General features: G+C 44.7%; 1 protein-coding gene across 1 annotated transcript in view; it reads right to left on the bottom strand.

Annotated features, from left to right (window-relative positions):
* The window catches only part of SPTBN1 (spectrin beta, non-erythrocytic 1), a 164,820-nt gene extending 141,990 nt beyond the window's left edge, over nt 1-22,830 (bottom strand). Inside the window, exon 1 of the mRNA XM_056114143.1 lies at nt 22,787-22,830. Within this exon, the coding sequence (XP_055970118.1) occupies nt 22,787-22,794 (8 nt within the window). The 5' untranslated portion in view covers nt 22,795-22,830. The remainder of the gene's footprint in view (nt 1-22,786) is intronic.
* Nucleotides 22,831-23,362: the final 532 nt, after the last annotated feature.

Below are 23,362 nucleotides of genomic sequence, written 5' to 3' on the forward strand. Positions count from 1 at the left end.
AGGGACAGGACCCTTCTCTCCAGACCAGCAACAGTGCTGGGAAGCCAGCGAGGCAGGGCTTCCTCCCATGGCAGCCCCAGCCCACGCTCACCTCATCTGCTCCACATCCCAGGAACATGCTGCAGCCTCTGGCCCCGAGGCCCATCTCCCTGTGCCCTCCCCCCCCCCACCTCAGGCCAGCCTGCATTTTAAACGGGGCCTTTCAGGCAGACACCGACAAGTCGTCCATCGTGGCAACTGCTGCGGCTCCTGGTGCCAAAGACCATTGAGGAAAAAGGCCTGCTAAAAAACGGCCGGGAACCGGCGTGGGAGCCATGTGGCGAGCTCTGCCCAAACCTGCCTGTGGCCACGTCCAGGCTCGTCCCTTTGCCTGACACCCTCTGCCTGGTCCAGGCTGTGCCACAGCTTCCTGCCGAACGGAGACAGTGCTTATATGCACGTTGGCCACCAGCCAACAGGGCTACCGGGCCTCTGAAATGTGGAAAAATTTCCCCTTCTGGTTCACTTGGATTGCTGGAGGGAAGGGACTCACCCACAGTGCCCCAGAGGCCCGGAGGCCCCTCCAGTGATTCTCCTCCGATTAGGCCAAGGATGCAGCACTGCTGGACCCTGGGGTGCAGCGGGTTAGTGGAGAGCCACCCTGGCCATGCCAGCGACAGGACCAGCTCTACCACCTGCAGGGCAGACGCCCGAACCCTGTACGGCTCCCGTGTCTTCGAACTGTCTTAAATGTAAGGAACCACACAGGCCCTGGCGGCTGAGTCGGAGCTCGAACTCGGAGCTGACCAAAGGGGCACGTGCAACGCTGACTGATGGACCAAACGGGCATCTCTAAACATCCCAGCCGTGCCCCAGATAACTAACTGGCCTCCCGGGGACGCTGACCAGACAGCTGCATTTTCAAAGACTCCTCAGACGGACAGCCCAAAGAGCTCTGAGATGTGGGCAGTTGCAGCATTGATTGTCAATCTTCACCCACCCAGACACCAGCACACAATAAGCCGCAATCAGGCCAAATAGTTCACCAATCATGAAAATCAATCCCATGGCAATGTACATCTGTGGGAGTTTGAGGAGCAGAATCATGCATGCCCTGTCCCCAAGTAGAGAGCCAGTGGAGACAGAAATGAGGAAGACGGAAACAGTTCAGAAAGGTAGGAGGAGGGGGACTTTTTCCAAAACAAATTTAATCATCAAAGCCTGGCAAGCATGAATCTTCAAATACAAGTCATTTTCTAGAAAATTAGCGAACTTCAAGATATATTGTAACTTCTCCTTGCATATATTATAACTTCTTATATCCATGGCCAGGGAAAACAGGGGCCAGGAGGACTGGTCAGTGGTTGGAACTAATCACAAATAGGTGTAGGGCTGAGAGTAGGTAAGATAGAGAAGAGACCAGTATGACAATAATAGCTGGGAATGATCATGCTGGACCAGATCTGAGGGTTAAAGTAGATAAAGAAAGGGATATTCTTGACAACCTTTCAGTATCAATATTGTAAAGCACAATACCAAAAAGGAGAGAGAGAGAGAGAGAGAGAGAGAGAGAGAGAGAGAGAGAGAGAGAGAGAGAGAGCGCATCTGCCATAGAGACAGGCAGGGGTGGGAGGTGGGGGTTGGCAGGAGGGAATCTGGGGACACTGGTGCTGGGAAATGTACACTGGTGGAGGAATGGATGTTGGAACACCGTATGACTGAAACCCAATCATGAACAGCTTTGTAATGCTCAAAAAAAAAAAAAAAGCCACATCTCTCCAAACCTGGTATCTAAACAAGCAGGTCTAATTAAGTTTTCCCCTTGGCTGACCAAACCGTGTATACTCTCAGTGCCTCACTAAACAATCACACCCTGCTCGTTTTTTCTTTAAAGAAAAACCTGAAATTTGTGTCTTTTCGTTGGATGCATTAAACTTTTCAATGGCAGCAATTAATAAACCAGCACTAGACCAAATTCCTCAGCTAGTGGGCAGTCTCAACCTTCACTTGTCATTACTAATTTCACTAAGTGTATCATTAACCCAGTAAAGCTTTTGCTGAGCTTTAGAGACACATCATACCCAGAGTAAGAAAAAAATATGTGTGTATATGTGTGTGTGTGTGTGTGTGAGAAACAGACAGACAGACAGACTCTATTTTCCACTATCTCATCAGCATTCCCCTAAGGCATGTAGTGCCCTTCACTTGAATGTGGTCACAGTTCCAAGAATGATGCCAAAAAAAAAAAAAAACCCTTCATTTTCTGCAGCACTACTGAAAGTCAACAGGAAGGAGAGATTTTAATGGGAAGAATATTTGAAGGTCACAAGAACATTTGAAGGTCAATGAAAGTTGTTTTTGCCTACTGACAACAAAATAGAAATGCTCTACGAAATTAACCCCACTTCCCAAATAATTCCTGGAGTGACTCAGTCCCAAACCTGAGAATTCCCTAAACTGACCACGGCTTCAGTAAGTGACCAATAACCACCCAACTCCTGTCCAAGGAGAAAGAGCTGGCTTCAGTCCACTCATGCTTACAGTCACAGGTTCTCACAGAGCAAATGCAATCTCTGCTGCTGTGGGAAGCCTAACAGTTCTTTTGTATTAATCAGTACCCAGCAGATGCAAGCGACTCGGTCAAAACTACTTAAGTGTCCATTCCAGTGATGGGTGATTGGGAAATAAGAACTTAGTACTAAGAATAGGACAGAGCAAATATTTTGTAGATATGACTGAATGTGAATTATATTAAATATAAATTATATTATGTGAATTATATTAAATATCTCTTTACTGGGCCGGAGCGATAGCACGGCAGGTAGGGTGTTTGCCTTGCATGCGGCCGACCCGGGTTCGATCCCCGGCATCCCATATGGTCCCCCAAGCACCGCCAGGAGTAATTCCTGAGTGCAAAGCCAGGAGTAACCCCTGAGCATTGCTGGGTGTGACCCAAAAAAGAAAAAAAATAAAATAAATTGGCTTCTAAACAAAAATCTCTTTATACTAGATTGCCAGAAAAATGCAGAATGCCACATAAAAAAGAATTTTCACACTAACAATGATTTGTTAAGTGATCCTCCATATACTGCATGAGGCTTAATTCCACTATGAAAGATGTGATCTTGTTCTGAAAGGCAAATGTAACCGGCATTCTGGTTTCCTTCCCTCAGGCCTCCCAAGCCACAGTAGTGGGACATGTTGATCAGAAAGAAGCAGTTGGAGATGGAGTTCTGGCTCTCCTGTCTTACCCAGCTCAGCGCCCCGGGGCTCAGGGAAAGCTTTAAAAACGTGCCCCCTGTCCATGCTGTTTAGCCACAATGTAGTAAGGACCCTGACGTCCATCGTTCTCAGGACCACAGTGTCAGTTACATAACTAAGACATGTGGGACTAAGGGACGCTGATGACCTCTATTCTGAGAAAAGGGCTCGGATATAGGAAGTGAAGGCAGACACCCTCAGCAGAAGTCTGCTATCATGAGTCAGTTGATAAAGGCGTGAATAGGGCTCGCAGGGAGCAACAAGGGCCGGAAGACATAATCTGCCCCGTGGGTCCCCAGCACTGCACAGACCCCACGCACCACTAGGAGGAGCAACCAAGTGTGACCCTCAAAGAAAAACAAATAATCAGGTAGAGAACATGAAAACAGCACCACCAAGAAGTTGTTTCCGGCCACACTGTGTGCTCAGGCTTACACCTGACGAGGCACAGGGATGCAACCGGGCTGGCGGCAGGCAAGAGCTCTGCTCACTGCACTCGCCCCTGTGCCCCAACTTTACTTCTTATTTATCTGGGGGCCGCACCCGGCGGTGCTCCAGCTTTACTTCTGACTGCACTCGGGGACCTGTCTGGGCAGCGGCCAGAGAAGGCGGCTGGCAAGCGCCCTGCCCACTGTCCTATCTTCCCACCACTCCCTGCCCCCATTTGAAAACGAACACCACGGACGTTACGAAGGGCCCCAAAGCATTCCAAACGTTCTCTATGTTTCATCACACTTAGTCCTGACCCCAAAAGAAGTGAGTACTAGCATCATTTCCACGGCATAATATGGAAAAACAGACACAGAGGTGCAGTAAACTGGGAATCAGGAGGACCATGTCACCAAGTTTCAACATTCTATGTAAGCCTGGTATTCGGCCACGGTTAATGAAACTGGCCAGCCCACCTTTCACTTGGGGGAGGAGGTGAGACTGTCCCCCCACCTCTGCATGTGGGGAGAAGGCAAAGATCATCTTTTTCAGAACTGTCCTCTATCTCCTTTAAATCACTGAAAATACATGCACAAATCATCAGGGAGCACAAAGAATTCCTTAGTTAGTCTGTATCCACTGCCCGGGTCTGAAAATTTTTAAACATGCTCAACTTATCCCAGTAATTTTTAACTAGATCCTTTTCTATTTTAGAACGACCTTCACCTTCTTTCAGCCGGGCATGTGCAGTTACAGCGCAGTTGTTTGCCATGTTTATTAAGACAAAGGGAGTCACAGGTGCTATTAGTTTCATACTGAACATGCTTTCCTTCTCATGATCATCACCATAATCATAATTAATCTCCCTTAAATTTTTTTTAAAAGTGTTTTCCCAATGTATCTTCCCCGATAAAGCCTGAACGCCAGTTTGACAGCAAGAAAACAGCAAACACAAACCCCAATTTCTAGGCACACCTGGTCATTTTAAAATGCATCACAAACCACCCGAAGAATCAGAGGAAAGATACCTTGCTAGGTTCAGCGCTTGGAAAGTGTCCCCAAGGAGACCGCGTGTCCCCACGTATCCCCACGTATCTGCCGGGTGGCTGGGAATAGTCTCAGGATGGAGCGTGGTAATTCCAGCCCCAGACACGTGTGAGCAGCTGAGTGCGCTGCTGGCCGCCTGGGCTTTCTCTTGCCCCTTCAGACCGTGGCGTGCTGTCCTGTCCAGCTGCAGAAACCTCTGATATGGAGTATTTTCCACTATCTTTCTAAAAGCTGCCATCTGCAAAGTGAGGGAACACTGGTCGACAGAAAGAGACTCCGATCACCGGCTTCTTAGCCGGCTGGTCCCAACAGCCTCACGAATGGGGGTGACAGATGCCCGTCACCTCCACCTGCATGGAGCCAGGCACGCAAGGACTGCCCTGAAGTCCAGAATCGAGTGAGCAGGCTGGGAAACGCGCTGCAACCAACAGGGACCGTTCTCAGGGTTCTGAGACCATTCTCTTTGATAGTATTTAGCCTGGCTCCTGTCAGCCACAGAAACATTCTGGAATGTTTTTGTGATGGGTCAAGAATGTGGTTTCTACCCAAGGACAGTCGACACAAGGGCCAGGAAGATTGCTCCATTGTTGGAAGCCTGCCTCATGAGCTGGAAGAGAAGGCAGCTGGAATGGAGAAGGGATCACCTTAGTCAATGATGGTTGGAGGAATTGCTCAGGATGGGAAATGTGTGCTGAAAGTAGACAAAGGACCAAACGTGATAGCCTCTCAGTATCTGTATTGCAAACCATAATGCCCCAAAGTAGAGAGTGAGTATTGAGGAAATTGTCGGACACAGAGGCAGAGGGAGGGGTGGGCTGGGAGGGGGTAACTGGGACATTGGTGGTGGAAAATGTGCACTGGTGGAGGGATGGGTGTTCGATCACTGTATGACTGAAACTCAATCATGATAGCTGTGTAACTTGCAACCCATGCTGTTTTTAAAAAAAAAAAGAATGTGACTTCTTCAATAATGCTAAACTCACCAAAAACACTGGAAACCATGCGCTCTCTGAAGGATTTTTATGCCTCAAAACCCACATGTTTCTTCCTGAGCAGGTTCTGATTATAATGGTAGTGGGAAACAGAGAGAGGCGGAGAAGAGCCAGGGAGGGCTGGGCTGCCACTGATTTATTCATTGATCGATGTTAAAGGATGTTACTTTCCCAAAACAATTGTCCTCTACACCTTTACACTTGAAATGGGAAATAAAACTCAATTTTCAGCCTGGATTTCACATGGAATTGAATCCATTTTTTTAAAAGGAGGAGTACCAGAAGAGGAGATAGTTTAGTGTTTGTCCTGACACAGCCAACCCATGATCCATCCTGGCACTGCATATGGTTTTCCGAGCTCCACCAGCAATGATCCCGAGTACAGAGCCAGGAGTAAGCCCTGAGCACCATGGGGTGTGCCCCAAACACACACACACACACACACACACACACACACACACACACACCCATAAACTCAAAGGTCTAAAGAGTTAGTCATTACCAAGTTCTAATCATGTGTATTTAAGAAACAGAATAAACTCCTTCTTATCTTGAGTTTTACTACATGACACTTAAAGCATTTAAGTAAAAACTTCCATATTTAAACTTGTTACATATGTAGACACAAACTTTTTAACAACAAATACTGTATTTAAATCCAAAGCCCCTGAAAGAGGAATAATGCTTCCTGATGAAAGTTCTAGAAAAGTTGTTATGCATAGTCAGAAAGAAACACGAAAAAAAACTTAAAGTATACCACACACGAGCCAGCTCTTTAAATCAATTTAATTTTTTAGGACCAGTAAGATGTGTTGTAATGGTTCATTTATCTATTTTCAATATAAATTTAGAACACAAAAGCAGCTAAATGAAGAAAAAGTTCAACATTTCAACACAAGTGTGTCACAAACAGTGACTAAATTAAAAATTCCAACTTGCATCAAGATTTGTAATGGAAACCAAACATTCTAAATAATCAACTCTTTTAACAATAAAAACAAAGCTTCTTCCAAGGCATGTAATAATTAAAATGTCACTCAAATGTTCCTGTTCCGCATGAGAACAGGCTCTGCTGTAGTGTACCTCAAAGCAGGGTCCATGAAATCTGGACCCTAGCAAGGCTTTGAAAAAGAATTCCAAGGTCTATTTAGGTTAAGTTTTAAAAGTACCATATGTTGGACCCCAACCTGCTATGCAGACTAGTTTAGAAAGGTTCTGAAGTGTCCTTTACTAAACAAACCTTTGCATTTTATCTGCTTTAAATTAACTCATTAACATCAAGAACAGGATGGAAAATGCTGATTTGGGGCCTCTTGCCAGCACCCTCATGTGTGATGGACAGACACCTGCCAGGCACACACAGACGCAGGGCCTGGACCTCTCTGCTGCCCCACTGCTGGGTGAGCCATAGTTGCTTCTGGCCCACCACAGAGCCCTAGGTAAGAAAAATACAGCAGAGTCCCCATGCACCTCCTCACAGATATTCAACATGAATGAGGAAGACCGTCTAGGGACTGAAACCCCTACGTTTGGGAGATGCTCGGTACACAATGCCCGTCTATCTGACATGGCGCGAGGACTTTTGTTTTCTTTTCTTTTTTAAATAATGCAGGAGTATTGCTATTTGTTCAGCCATTGATTAAGCTGATTGAATTGGGCATGAACTCCACATTACTTTTTTGTTTTATTCTAGCACCGTGAAATAGAATTACGAAGCTTTCATGTTTGAGATTCAGCCATACAGTGATGGAACACCCACCCCTCCACCAGTGCACATTTTCCACCACCAACGTCCCAAGTATCATCCCCCCACCCCTGACACACACACACACACACACACACACACACACACACACACACATACACATCGCAGTCCTCACCCTGCCTCAATGGCAGATAATTTCCCCAGTACTCTCTCTCTAATTTAGGGCATTAATTTTGCTCAAATTTCCTCCACCACCATTCAAGCCTACCTGCCAGGGGCAGACGCTAGATAATATATTTTCCATAGTTCATTTTGAATATCACAAGAGCTTGCACGGCCACAATTGTAAATGTAAAGTACTAGATTGCAAATGGTTGGGTTCCAGAGACATCTCTGTATGTCACTAATCCATTTTGGGATTCAATTGGGAGTTTCTGGGCCAGGGCTGTTGGTGCGCAAAGATAGCATCGGGAGGCAAATTGTGGGTGTGACAGCCAGTCTTCTGGGCAGGTGCTTACTTGGGAAGGAACAGCCTGGGGACAAGGGCTTTTCTTAACTCAATCGAATTGATAGAGAATGATGGACAGCGGTCAAGCTACTTTGAAAGATGGAGGGGTAAACTGTAGAGTAAGATACAAAAGAAAAATCATGTCTTTAAGAAGGCCCTTGGTGTAGAATTCTTAAACTATAGGTCATGGCCCCAGACAGGGTGGTTTTCGAGCACCAGTCCACGGTGTAGGAAGGAGGCCAATCACTGCCTGGCCACTTATACTGCAGTTAGTGGGCCCTCTGCAGACAGGTACTGGTCCAGGTGTAAAAAGGTTGATGAACACTGGCGTAACTTTTTTTCTTTTTGGGTCACACTCAGGAATGCTTAGGGGTTACTCCTGCTCTGCACTTAGGAATTACTCCTGGCAACGCTCGGGGGACCATATGGGATGCCAGAGATCGAACCCGGGTCGGCCATGTGCAAAGCAAATGCCCTCCCCACTGTACTATTGATCTGGCCCCAACACTGGTATAACTGAAGAGGGGAGTTTGTGTGTACGAGTAATATATTTTTAGTTTTAAAATGCATTTCTTTAGGATTCATTATCAGTAAGTGTTTGGTTTGTATGCCTATTTTATATACCTAGTGCAAATTATTTCTCAAAGCAAATATTGAGTAATAATGCAATACTTGTTAAGAGAAAAGGAGTCGCCAGTGGGAAAAACTTGAGAAAACGTAATCTAAAAAATTTAAATCAAATACCTGACATCAGTAAATTAAAAATAAACACCATAATATGGAATGACTTGAAGCAAGCAGGCTGTGTTTGTCACTGACGCCAGGCTGGGGAGGTGGGGAGGGGTTGTGATGGCTCCAGGGCAAAGGGCCTGAGGAATCCTGTGGGCTTGAGCTGACAACTTGCTGGAACATCTCTCTCTCTCTCAGGAGAACCAAATTCTCTAAGACACTGTTGTCAGCAAGTCAGCTTGTTAGCAATGACTACTTTTACTACACCATTAATCTAAATTAGTAAAAATAACACCCTAGATTATGATTTTTTAAAAAGCCTACAGTTTCACTGCTGAGACATTGTATAGGGAAGAGAAAACATTGTGGATGAAAAGGAAGCGAACATACCTAGTGCAAGGCCCTGGACTCACAGAGAATAAATAAGATGCTCCAATACTTACGACATGGTCTGCAAGAATAACCTGCACTTTCCCAAAAGTTTTGTCTTTCCAAATGATAAGTCACACACATTCATTGCAGAACACTGAAAAGTATGGAAGACCAGGAGCCCAGAGGCTGAAGAACAGATGGCAGGGAAGGGCTGCGACCGTCAGCCTTGGTTCGGTCCCTGGTTCACTCCTGAGCACCCCCAGGAGTGTTCACTGAGCACAGAGCAGGGAGCAAACCCTAAGCACTGCCAGGTTTGCCCCCCCCCCCCATAAAACCATGAGACACGGAAATGGCTTAGACGGCCAGGGGCGCCCCAGGTGTGGCCCTCCCACCCCAAGCAGTGCCAAGGCACCCTCTAAGCTCTGCACTCGGGGGGCTCTGCACCCCACCTGCAGGCTGGGCCCTGCCTCTCGCCATAACGAAGAGTGCATCGTGCCTCTCCTGGTGCTTCTCCCAGGGTATTTAGGTACTAGGGTTTGAGGACAGGGTGCATCTCAGGCCACCACGGGAGGGGCAGGGAGGAGGTGTCGGGGCTGCGGTGCAGAGCCAGGAACTGCACCTTGGCCAACCTCAAACAAAGGAAGGCGTGTGTTGTGCTCTGCTCCCCCCCCTTCCATAACACACGATTCTGTTATTGGGCTTCCAATAATAATATCTGTATGCATATAGCGCTGTTAGACTCTCAGCAGTCACTTGCACTGCTGCATGCAACCCCCTCACACAGCCCTTCCCATGATGCCGCCCAAGCAAGCCGCCCTGACAGAGCAGCAGGTCACTGCCATGTCCAGCTCAGGGGCTTCTCTGCCCTCAGACCGGCAGCCCACCCAGACAGCAATGTTAACTATTATTTTGTATTTTTCCATACATGTTCTTCCTCTAACTTACCGCTGGCAGGCATCTGGGTTATTTCTGGGTTATATCTGACTCTCTTTTCCTTTCTGCTTTTTTCTTTTTGGTTTCCAGGCCACACCCCGCGGTGCTCAGGGCTTATTTCTGGCTCAGTGTTCAGGGAACACGCAGAGCCTTGCAGACCCCAACTGGGGCTCCAACCCTGTAAGCCATCGCCCTGCCCCCTTATTCGACCGTAATAACGTGACAATTGTGACCTTTAAGGGCAGCTAGAGCACTACTTTATCCCAAGATAACCAGAGCACAGACTCCTATCATTCCAACAAGTTTGATTTATTTTCAAGTGCACAGCAGCTGTAGAAACATCTAGGATGACTAACATTTCACAAGGCAACTCCAGTCTGCAGCCCCTGGTTGGGGCGTCTATTTGGTCCTCACCTGTTCAGTTCTGCCATCTGCTGCTTTCTGTGATGTTTCCATCTGTGGTCGCACTGCCCGGACAGCCAATGAAACCACCGAATCCATGCTGCACGCCTCCCAACACACGTGAGCAAATTCCAGAAATGTTTGTGTCTGGAATATTTTAAATGTTCGGCTTATTTATTTCGGCACCTTATGAGATTGTGCCAAAAGAAGATATACAGATAAGCAGATATTACATCCAACATGCGGCCTTCAAACGAGAATGAGCAATTTTCTAATGCGAGTATCCAGAAAAGGGATAATTCAAATATCTGACCTTTCTTTTTCTGATAGTGAATGACAGAACTGTCTTGCCGGTTTACAGAAATACACACGTGCAGGGGTTGGAGACACACAGTTCGGAGATTAAGGCTCATGTCTTGCATACAGCTCACCCTTTTTCAAATCCTGGATCCCACCTGGGGTTCCGGGAGAAAGATAGTCCTGGGGGGTGGGGTAAGGAACTTGACTCACACCTCACCAATCCTAACACCACATGTATATAGCTGTTATGTCAGTGAACCCAAACCAACAGTTGGTCTGGAGAGCCCTGGGCTTCAAGCCACAGGGCCCTCAGCCTCCAAACACTGCAAATAGCACCCCCCTCTTTCCTTCTTATCGTCCTTTCTTAAAGCAAGAGGCGCTTCTGCTGAAGAAAGGAGGGAGCACTGTTGGCAAGTAAATGTTTTTCTGCTAACAAGAATGAGTCACACAAACTACCAATGACACACACAAAAAAGCTAAATAATGCCAGAGAGAATACAACACATTGCTTGCTTTGCATGCAGCCAACCTGGGTTTGATCACCAGCGTTCCCAGAGCACTGCCAGGAGTGAACCCTGAGTGCAGAGCCAGAAGTCTTCCCTGAGCACCATCGGTGTTCTCCTCCTCCTCCCCAAAAAACAATGAACAAAAGCTAAATGACATAAAAATTTGCCTCTGCAAAGCAGCAACCATTATCTTTCACTTCATTTCTGTGTTGTTTTACAAGTATGCAAACACGGGTGATTCACGTCCATGAATATAACTGTCAGGAACACCTAACACAGGACTTCCTTTAACCTTCAGAGCCCTGGTTTTTATTCAAACCACAGAATCTCCAGACTGTGCAGTGAGGATGAGGCCCGATGTGAAGTCTGAGATCATCCATTACTCATCAGCAAGGGAAGAAAGCATGCAGGATACTATGTCACCCCCAAGTATGTTCCAGCATACTGCCACACCATTTTTGAGTACGTTTTGAATAAATAAATAACTAAATAAATAAATAAACAGAAAGAAACTTCAGGAAATCAAAGAGGAAAGCCGCCATCTCCTCTCTGGGTGATACATGTGGGTAAGTGACTTTATTCAAGCAAAATGACAAGTTCCGAGACGGTTAAACTGCAGCTATTTTCAGGCGCCAGGCCTCCCGGTGCCTGTCACACCGCCTGCTCCCCCCCCTCCTGGGCCCTCTCCAGCACATTCCAGCTGGTGATGCACAGCCCGCGAGAGACCATCAGCTTATCTCCACAGCACCACGCGTGCCATTCATTCCCTCAGCCCCGCTGCCCAGCACCGGTGAAACACACGCGATCACTCCCCTCTGTACAGACTGGGTTCGTACCGAGCACCCCATTCGGGCCCGGAGAACATTTTGAGCGAACAGTGCTCAGAGTTAGGGAACGCTCCCCGCTCCCGCGGGAGGGAAGATTAGACCTGCAGCAGCTGGGGAAGGCACGTCAAATCAAGTGGAGGTGTCAGAAGCAGCGGCGAATCTTCCAAATCTTCAACAAGGGACAACCTGACTACAACAAACCTTAGGCTGGCTCAACCTGCAGCAGGCGGAGAAGGTGCTTTATAGTGGCCACGGGGACCCCACGATAGCCCATGGGTCACAGCGGAAACTTGTGTCCAAGGAATCCTTGGCACAAGCCTAGAGGAACAACCAGGACAGGGGCCACCGGGAGAGACAGAGGGATGGGGGGCCACAGGGAGGAACAGTGGGACGGGGGCCACAGGGAGGGGCAGAGGGATAGGAGCCACAGGAAGGAAATCCGGTCAGAACAGGTACCAGGTCAGAAAAAGGCTGAGCAACACAGCCGTAAAGGATAAATTCAGTATTTAATGAAAAGTCACACACAATTAAACAGTCACACACGCCCTACATCACAGTACTCCCTCTTACTATTTGGGCCCCCATGGAATAAACCCTCTCTTCAAACACAAACTGGAATGGCGAAGCACATGCTGCTATATTCCATTCTCACCAAAAATATATTTCATGAGTACATTTGAGCCTCTTGCTCCACGCAGCTGCACGACATTCCAGTCACAGCCCAGATTTACATGAAATATCTAAAAGTTGAAGCCTTTCTCAAGTGTGACACACTAAAAATATTACTGAACCACGTAGACTAATTCCACATGTTCTGATGGAAGCATATGCTATGATTAATAATAAATATTATTAGAAATATATATTAGAAAACTAATTCTCTGCAGCTGGAAAAACATTTAAAAAAACTTTCAACTGACAGACATGGGTATTCCTGCAGGGAGAGACAATCAACTCGCCTACCCTCCCTGTTCAACTTTCACCTCCTGTGAATGAAATCTGATGTTCAGAACGAGGGTAAAAGCTCGTGTTCTTTCTCAACATCAGGAATGTGTCCTTCAAAAGCAAAATCCGTCTTTCAAAATGAGAAAACATCCTGCTTCCCAGAGCTGCTCCGGAACTGCTTCAGCAGAGAGCCGGATCCTGAAGCCAGCCAGCGGGGACCGCAAACAGACCTACCTTCCAGACCAAGATCTCCACAAAAATGTGCTGGGTCGCACCCTTGGGGAGGGGCGGGAAGGGTGGCTGAGCCCCGGCTCTGAGATAAGGTCGGGGCTGAGCTGTCAGCCGCACGGTGACAAGGCCCAGAGCCCGCAGCAGTACGCCTCCTAATATAGTGACAGGTGGGCTGCTCTGTCACCGGGCTGGCCACCGGCCACATTCCAGGCAGGGGCCTGCTGAGACCCTGGCTCTGGGCTGCACGTTCCTGCCCCCAGACTGGGGTGCTGACCAACTCTTCCTGGACTCTGCTGCACTTCTCATGCTACCTGCCCCGTCCGTTGATCACAACACCGCCTGTCCCCGGAATGAGGAGAGGGTCACAGAGGGTGCAAGCCCACAAGGCGGCCCCAGTCCTCTTCCTGCAGAGCAACCGGAGCGAGGGCTTGACAGGGCTTCCCTTTGAGCCACCCTCTTCCAGCCTCCCTCTCTGCTCAGAGAAGCCCAGGCAAAGCCCCCAGGAGGTCAAACACTAGAAGAAGGCAGCCCCCAGACGGGAGAGAACTGCTTCAGATCAGGCGCAGCGACTGCACTTTCTCCCTCAAACACACCCAAGACCCAGACAGAAATTTTTTTTTTCACATTTTCACATATTTTAATACGTTTCTAATTAAGAACGGCAAAATAACTCAAACCTTCTTGAATAGGCAAAAGATTCAAAATCTCCCCTTCTGTCGAAGTATGATCACAGGATTTAGAGTACCACAAGTGCTTGTTTACTAACCGCTTGCACACTCAAGGTTTCACTTAGGTCTCAAATCGTTACAGGTTAATAACCTATTTTAGAAGAAAGCCTCACGATGATAAAGGATGAAGCTGACATTTCACTGCCAGGATACGGTTAAGAAGCACTCAAACGTGTATTAAAGCAGAGCCAAATATTAATTCACCTGATCTGTTTTTTTTTTCATTGAATCACGGTGAGATAGAGCATTACAAAATTGTTCATGATTGTGTGTCAGTCATACACTGTTTCAACATCCATCCCTCCACCAGTGTCATTTCCCAGCACCAGTGTCCCCAGGTTCCCTCCTACCCCTTCGAGCCACGCCCCTCCCTCCCCCGCCCCCCCACTCCTCTCCCTCCCCCACCCCCATCTGCCTGGTCTGCCTTTATGACCTCTCCTCTCCTCTCTCCTCTGAGAAAATTGCAAAGAATCCATGGAACACCAAGACCCTAAGGAAGCTGACCCTGGGGTGTAGCCGCAACAGTCACACCCAAACGCTGCTCCGTGACATTTACTATACTGGAAACCAAGATGAGAATAACCGCATCCACCCCGTTTTGTGACACATCACGGGGCTGCTGCTTCAAAGCCTCTGAAATCCGAAGACAGGAGTAAAATCAGCTCTGTCCAAAGACTCGCAGGAGCCTCCCCCGGGAACTAATGCCATTCTAGTGGGAATTCCTTCCAAAACAAAACAGAAAGCACACATTACCTAATGAGAACTTAATTTCTGGTACTTTTCCACTGTAAGAAAGTCTTACTAAGCAAAAGAACTATCTCCAGTGTCTGCCTGGAGTTCTGTTTTTTGCCATCACTTTCCTTTCTGAAACCCCCACCTGAGAAAGAGCTCCGAGCAACAGACGGTAGATTCAAGCCGTAGCTTTGAGGGTCATCATAATTGATTTTGTTTTGCCAGACAAGTAACTGAGTCACGTGATTCGGTCTGTTAAAAATTGATAATTAGTTTAGTTTTATATTTGACAACTGACCCTTATTTGTGAGGTGAAAAAAAAATAGGTGCTGCAGAATGAAAAAGATTTCCAGTACTAACCCCTCAGTGTTCATCTGCAGGGGTTTGCAGTCACTGGATTCCTAGTGGTGGGACTTCATGTTATTTCCATCTTCCCGAAGAGCTACCATCAAGGTGACTCATTAATAAAAATCTCATAATTTTAATTTTTGAAAGTATATAATCCTCACGAAACCTCTGTGGGGGAAAAATAGTGCATTTTGCAGATATCAGCAGTCATGTCAAAAATCGAGGGGTTCCTGAGCGGGAGAGAGCCGGCTGAGGAGGCTGAGGGTATGCTCTCCGCGGAGCCAGCCCCCAGCTCTGCCCCGGTGCACAGAACCAAGCAGTCTCTGAATTCGGCCACAGGAGGCCCCGAGCAAAATTTAGGAATTCTAATAATATAAAAAATGTTTTTAAAACTTTTAGATTACTTTTATCGTTCAGTTGGGAGCCTGCATCATGAGCTGGGATAGAGAAAGGATCACTGAGTCAACGATGGTTGGAGGGATCACTCAGGATGGGAGATGTGTGCTGAAAGTAGATAAAGGACCAAACTTGATGGCCTCTCAGTATCTGTATTGCAAACTATCATGCCCCAAAGTAGAGAGAGAGTAAGGGGAAAATTGTCTGCCATAGAGGCATGGAAAGGGGTTGGATGGGAGGGAGACTGGGGACATTGGGGGTGGAGAATGTGCACTGGTGGAGGGATGAGTGTTCCATTATTGTATGACTGAAACTCAAACATGAAAGCCTTATAACTGTAGCTCACGGTGATTCGATAGAAAAAAATGTATTTTACCACCATATTACCATAATGTATAATATAATGATAGCACAGCAGGTAGGGCGTTCGCCTTACAAGCGGCCAACATGGCCGACCCGAGTTCGATTCCTCCGCCCCTCTCGCTACCGAGAGTATTCGATATGCCAGACACAGTAACAACAAAGTCTCCAATGGAGACGTTACTGGGCCCGCTCGAGCAAATCGACGATCAACGGGAGGGCCTTTACCGACGAATTAAATACAAATAGCATGGATTTTTGCAAATGAATAAAAACCTAATTAAAAAATAAAAATAAACGCACTCAACTACGGATTTAAAACTACCATGGACCTTAGTTTGGGGAAAAAGAGAAACTTTTCCTTTCTCTTCTATTTCCAATAAACCTTTCTATTTTCTAAACAGATTTCTTTTAAATACAATAGCAAGTGGTTAAACAACACAGACAAAATGAATAAGCACTGTCTTAGCAAAGTGTATGAGTTTTTCCTTCCTCTTAAATAAGATAAAGGTGTTGAAAACCACAACGGGGAGGGCCTTACACATAACCAGGAACATGTATTTATCCCAGAGGTTCTACACAGCTAGTGAAGGACCTGCCACAATATTGTGCAGCCTTGAAAGTTGATTTTCCATTAAGGCTGGATGAAGATTATCACTGCAGTGTCTACTCAGGAGGGTCGGGAAATTGAAAACTCCATCCAGAGCCAAAGGAAGTGACCATCAGACATCAGTTTCCTGGAGGATGTTTCTGTCAGCTCCCCGACGGAAACTCCACATCTTTTCCCACACTCCATGGAAGTAATGAAACCACAAGGATCTAACACAGTTTTGGAATGGAAAAAAAAGCCTCAAAATCTTAATGTTCTCTACTCCTTCAGCAAGTAAAGTTTGGCTTTTCTCTAAATTCTAGCAGAAAAAATAAAAAAATCAAACAGCGAAGGGTATATTTAGACAATCAAGACAATCATTCTACCTATTAGTTTTTACCCCTACCAAAATGAAGCTTGTATGTTAAATGCTAAGATATCTTATAAAGAACAGGAGTTCATTCTTAAGTATTTTTCAAAATTCAAAAAAAAAATCAAGAAATTATACTAAAACACTTCCATAACCCCATCACTCGGATATGTTAGACTAAATAACTAAGTACAGACATATTTAATTATACAAGACTGAACGTATGTATACTTAAGAATAATCAATTACTAATTATGTATATTTCATTCTAAATTTCATCTATGAGTTGTGTTCTAATACAGGTTTTTCAGTTTAATGGCTTCCAATACGTATGTTAGGACAGGGATGGCACTCACGTAGTATGCCACCACGGTAAAGAACTGTTCTCAAATTTTTATGTAAAAAAATCAGCACTACAGGGAATTCTAGAATCTAGAGCAGAGACTTCAAAATATTCTTAAAACTACTCACGTTTGCTCTCACAGTTTAAAGAATGAAACGATGGCAACTATAAACAAGTGTTAATTTTAAAAAGCAATCTTGGAATTAGACAGCTTGGTTTTATACTTTAAAGTAACAGCCTGTGGCCAAACAGACAATTTAGGGGCAGCGCCTGCCCTGTACGGTTGGTCTCCTGAGCACTGCCTTGAGCACAGAGTCAAGAGTAAGCCCTCAGCCCACCAGGTGCGTCCAACACCTCCCCTACAATAAAATTTTAAAAAGCAACAACTCGAACCCCTCCTTACATAACCGTTTTTTTGTTTTAAGATTTATGGCAGAACAAACACACAACTCATGTGAGTGAACCAGTTCACTTTTATAAGATGCATCTTACCAAGTACTGTAATAATCAATGACTTGGCTCATAAAACACAAAGTCCTATTTCCTTCAGTGTCTAAGGAGAACAGAACTGGGATTTACCTAGAATCTGTCTTCAAAGTAGTTCTATGAAATTCCCCTACTTAAATCTTAAAATAGCCCTTGCTATTTTAACTTTTAATTAGTAACGGTGGAGATTACAAATTACACACTTTTCTCTTTTTCACCTATAAGACAGATCAACCAACTAAATACAGAATGAAAAATACAGGGACACATAAAAACATATATAACATTATGATAAGAATCTCCTTACCAAAAAAAAGGGAGGATACCATTAAAAATATATTCCTTCCACTCAGCTTACAATACTCCCACCAAAGTTGAGAAATCATGGGTTGGCAGTATGCTAAATCTGGAGATACTTTTATTTTAAAAATGATCATGTGTTCTGATGGCTCCCAAGCACCATCTGGAGTGGCCCCTATCTATTAAAAATCAATCATCTTCTATTTCATTGACATTTCTGACCAAGTCCAGTGAAGCACAATGAGCTGATGGTCAGAAAATCAGCCCGGCAGCAGATCTGGGCTTCCACGAATGAGAGCAAGTACCTCATAGAATTCAACTTTTTTTTTGTCCAAGAGTGCAGCGTGGAAATAAATTATGGTCTTCCCCACTCTTTAAGTGGGCCCAGGTCGGTGCAGAGTGAAATTAGCATCCCATCATATCATTTAGATATAATGATATGTCAACTTCCCTCTCAGTTCTACACCCTTAAAATGCTGGCTTACCCCCTTTCCCCACTTCTCTTTAAAAAAGGTGTAGGACAGGACAATCCTTTGGAATTTTCATTGTTTCTTAATAATAATCTATTATTGACCCAATCTTCCCTTTCCTTTAAAAAAATTAATTGTTGCTACTTTTTGGATTATGAAAATAATGGCCCTCCTGATAGTCCCTTAGTTGTATTCTTTTCTATTTATAAAATGTTTTAAAACTCAAGCTGAGAAACAATGTCATAAGAATTTCCTTTCATACAAGAAAGGAAATCACCCCTACACCCAACATCCAAAGCAAAACATTAACATTTTAATATACTTCCTTCCAGTCTTTCATTTAATATAACAAAAGTGGAGCTATACTGTATTCTACAGCTTTGCGTACACCAAACATTAAACTCATCCAAATCTTTATTTTTAACCTCTTTAGTGAATTCCTCTATGTCTGTGCCATATCAAAATTTTTTTGATTGTATCAAAAAGAAAAAGTTTAAATACCTATCCTTATTTTTAATTCTTCCTTTAGATGACAAAGGTTTAAGTGCAATTTCAGCCTAAAATGGTATACGCGTTTAGCATTCCTATAAAAAAAATTGGTTTACACACCCACCCTTAATATGTATTCTTTTTTTGGATTATGGAGGTACAAGTGCAATTTCAGTCCAAAAAGGTAGAGGCATGTACAGTTACTGTCCGCAGTGATGGTTTCCCCTTTCTCCCAGCAGAGGCCTTATCTCACAGCATCTCAGAAAAACCATCTACCTACCATCTATGAGCCTACCGATTAGGCTCATAGATACCGATTAAGCAGACCGATTAACTCTTTTTAAATTGTATTTTTTATTACTGAAAATTACAAACAATTTAATATACTTATTCGCTTTCTGAGTTCTTCTATATCCCATCTGTTCCTATTCTTTCCCCGAATATTGGGGTTGTTTGCTTTCCCTATTATTTTGATAGAATATACAGGGACTATTTTAATTAATACAGATTGAAACTATTTATATGAATAATTGTCATTCTTTATTGAAATTATCTTTCCTGAATAAATTAAATTACTTATTTGAAACAAATCACAGAATTAAGATAGCACTGTGGCACTTTCCTCCCGTTGTTCATCAACTTGCTCGAGCGGGCACCAGTAACGTCTCCACTGTAAGACTACTTGTTACTGTTTTTGGCATATCGAATACATCACAGGTAACTTCCTGGGCTTTGCCGTGCGGGCAGGATGCTCTCGGTAGCTTTCCAGGCTCTCCGAGAGGGACGGAGGAATCGAACCTGGGTCGGCCGTGTGCCCTACCCACTGTGCTATCACTCCATTCCAAGCCCCATGTCAATTTAGAATGTACTGTGATGTGCACAGAGTCACCTCACTTAGCTTTAGTAAAAATATTTCTAAATGGGCACTGCTATCACCATCATTTTAGGTACAAAGACACCAAGGCAAGGGAGACATGTCACAGGCCACATGGCCAGGGTGTGGGACGACCAACCTATGTAACTCCAGCCTAGGACTGACCCCTGCTCAACCACCTCATTTCTGCCACCCCAGCTCCGACTTTCTCACTTTCTTCTCACTTTCTCACTTTCTTATTTTCTACCCTGAGGGTTTCACCAGAATCTCAAACTCAACATATTTTAGAGACCCTGATTCTCCTTTTCACCAAATAAATGCCCACCCTTCCCCTCAACTGGTCTATTTCTACCACAATCAGAAACTAAACTCTGTTGTCATCTGGATTCAAGCCCATTATACCTTAGCTTCAAGCCCACTAGGGTCCACCTCCCCAGCACTCAGCCTACAAAGAGTTGGCCCAATATTGGTTTGCCACCCCCTCTCTCCTCAATCTCCGTTCTGACTCCTTTGGTACCAGGACTTGATCCCTCAGCCTGTAAATCACCCTAGCCGATGGCTTATTTTCTGTATCCTGTGGTGGTTATTCCTGGTCTACTGTGTTTCCCCACGAGCTCTGCAGGAAAGGAGTGCCACAACGGATTTTCGACCCCCTTCATGCTTCCATGCCTATTCCAACCCATTACCAACATCTAAAACCAGGAGGCTCAGTCACACACTTGATTCAGTGAAGGTCTTCTGGGCACACATATAAAGTGGATTCTACAGAATATTTAGTCCTTGGATTCAGGAACTAATTCTCACTCTACTGTAAGACAATCCACAGACTACCATCAGCCCAACCAAATTTGGGTTTTCACAAAAGTAGTCAAAAACAATATTGCAAATAACCTCAGCATAGCTGCAAAAGGGGAGTATTACCAGGAGTGTTTTTTAGTAAAAAAAAAAAAATGTAATTACCTTACTTTCCAGAATAGCAACCTGAACAAATAAATGATTTCTACTAAGTGGTCTTGTACAACTTATGTTAATCAATATGCATACTCTATTGGTATATGAAGTACTCCACTAACTATTTAAAAATAAAAGAGTGAGTTGTTTAACAATACCTATGACGTAAAAAAAATATTAGGGTAAATCTTGCAAAGCTTTTCAAAAGAGGTCTGTGGTTTATACCGTGGAGGCAGAGAAGAACAGAAGCATTATCAATTGGCATCTGCTAAGCTATGATGCAGCAAAATTTATTCCTGAGAGACAGACAACGTGTATGCATATTTCACATGAATCAATACGCACATTTATTCATACTGGCCCCTTTATCATGGCAAAAAAACTAAAAGGAATTCAAATTCCCATACAAAATCAAAAGAGTAAATTAAAGTGGACTACTCGATGGCAAAGAAAACGAAGTAGCTACAAGGACAAGATGAATTCCAGGAATAAAATGTTAATCTAAAAGTGCAAGTCACAGAAAAATCAGACTTTTCAAAGGAGAAACCATCGACAAGACCAAGACAGTTATAAACACAAAATTAAGGATAGTGATGCTTCAGATGAAACAGCAGAGAAGCATTTGGTTCCCGGCATCCCTTATGGTCCCCGAGTACTGCCAAGACTAATTCCTGAGTGCCAAGCCAGGAGTAAGTATTCAGTACTGGTGGGCGTGGCCCAAAAACAACAAGAAAGGGAGGGAGGGAGGGAGGAGGAAGGACAGAGGAGGGGGGAGGGAGGGAGGGAGAGAGATGCTAAACAGTCTAAACCTTGGCCCCACTAAGCTTCCTGTGCTTAAAGCCCATGCATGCTTCCAGGGCATGGTGGGTGGGGGCTATTTTTCAACTTCAGAGGTGGTTTACAGGAAAACCAAAAACACTGATTTATCTACAATCTTTGGCACCCAATGGTCCACCTGAGACTGCGAAGAAGTAACCTTAGCACGTAGCCCAAGTTGGTTCCTGAATACCACGGAAGGTGGCCCCCAAACAAAATATCTGATTTATCTAATGTTTAAGCTATCATAAAGAGAACTTTACAAAGCAATTATGTATTGAATACTTGACAAGAGTGTATCACTCACTCTCTTCACTCGCTTAATGAAGGGGGGAAATGTGGAGAAACTTCAGCAAAAGACAAAAATAAAATACAGGAAGGAACCTTTCGATACGAAGTTGAAAGAAACAATGAGTTTCTCAATTGAATGTGCATATAGAGGACTTAGGGGTCTTGTTAAAATGAAAATTTTGATTCTGGTGGTCTAGGTTTGGCTTCTAAGAACCTTCTTTTCATAACAAGTTCCAAGGTGATCCTATACTGGGGACCCACAAACCTTCCCATGAGAGCAAGCGAGGGATGGAAATGGCCCTTCCAAGGACCAGTAAAAACTGTGGCCATGTAGAACAGCTGTACCGTACTGGGTGGGGCAAACAAAAACATGGGTGTACTTTATTAAACTGGTTTCGTTTTACTCATTGAGGTAAAGAATTGACATTATTCTTACACTAAGTGAACTTGGAGAGCGATTTATATGGGATGTTTTACCTACCTCCACAGACCCGTTTCCTATACAGCTGAACATTAGCCATTTCCTTCTAGGAGACTGGTCTGCATTCCCAACAGTCTCCAAAGAAACCAGGATTACCAAAAGGAAATCCACAGAACATGAATTAAAGCCCAATGACACTGCAACGCTCGAGTTCGACATAATTAAAGGAGGATCCCAACACTGCATATACGAAAATATATACTGGTCTTTAAATTTCCAAGAACAGGGTCTGACAACAAAAAGCTTATTTCCACAGAAGCCACATGGAATAATTTCCACTCACCATGTCTGTTTAGTAGTAGTAAACCCTTCCAACTCAAAATAGTACTTCCATATGGAAAGTCCTACTTTCATACATCACAACAAAATAAGCACCTAAACCCTTCAAGGAAACTAACAAGGACGTGTCCCAAGCAGGGAACAAGGTCTTAAATAAAGTGGATTCTACAGAAGATTTATCTCTGGCCACACATCCCCATAGTTACAAGCCTCCAGAGGAACGAGAGATAGCAGCGTCTGCACCAGCCCAGTATTTCTCATCCTCACAGATGAATTTTTCAGTCAGTCCAAAGATGAGAAAGTCACAAAGGGCCTACCTGTGCATATTCTGGCATCTGGGAGAATTTGATACCTGGTAAGTAAGACAGCTAAACCTCTTGCAACCTCCACACAGGATTCCTTTTTTTTTTTTTAAAGACTACAGTAACCATAATGTCTGAATGATCCATGTTACAACACTCCCCAGTAGCTCTGCCCAACACAGATTGACATGACGATGAAGCTCAAATGTAAAAAAGTCTGCAGTTTAGTGGCCTTCTACTCGAGAAATCTGAAATAGAGCAGAAAAGAACACACTTGACATTGTTTTCTGCAGAACCCAGGTACTCAAATGCCACTCAGTCAGATGCACTGGAGACTGGGGGAAACAGTGACCTTCCCTTTCAATTAGCATACTGAATATTCCCTTTCTCCTGTTCACATTCTAGAAGAGCCTGGGGTATCGTCTAAAAGGTATCCCATTTGCAATCCCACACTGAATAAATGGATTAAAGAAGTGGCATTTGGAAGGAAATTCCCCTTGTGCCAGCCCAGGCTAAAGAGAGGAGAACAGTGTAACCATCTCCTTCCTTCCGGGAAAGATACCATCCTCTGAGGCCTGTTGGCCCCCTCCC

Source organism: Sorex fumeus, unplaced genomic scaffold, assembly GCF_029834395.1.
Source record: "Sorex fumeus unplaced genomic scaffold, SorFum_2.1 ptg000024l, whole genome shotgun sequence".
Lineage (NCBI taxonomy): Eukaryota > Metazoa > Chordata > Mammalia > Eulipotyphla > Soricidae > Sorex > Sorex fumeus.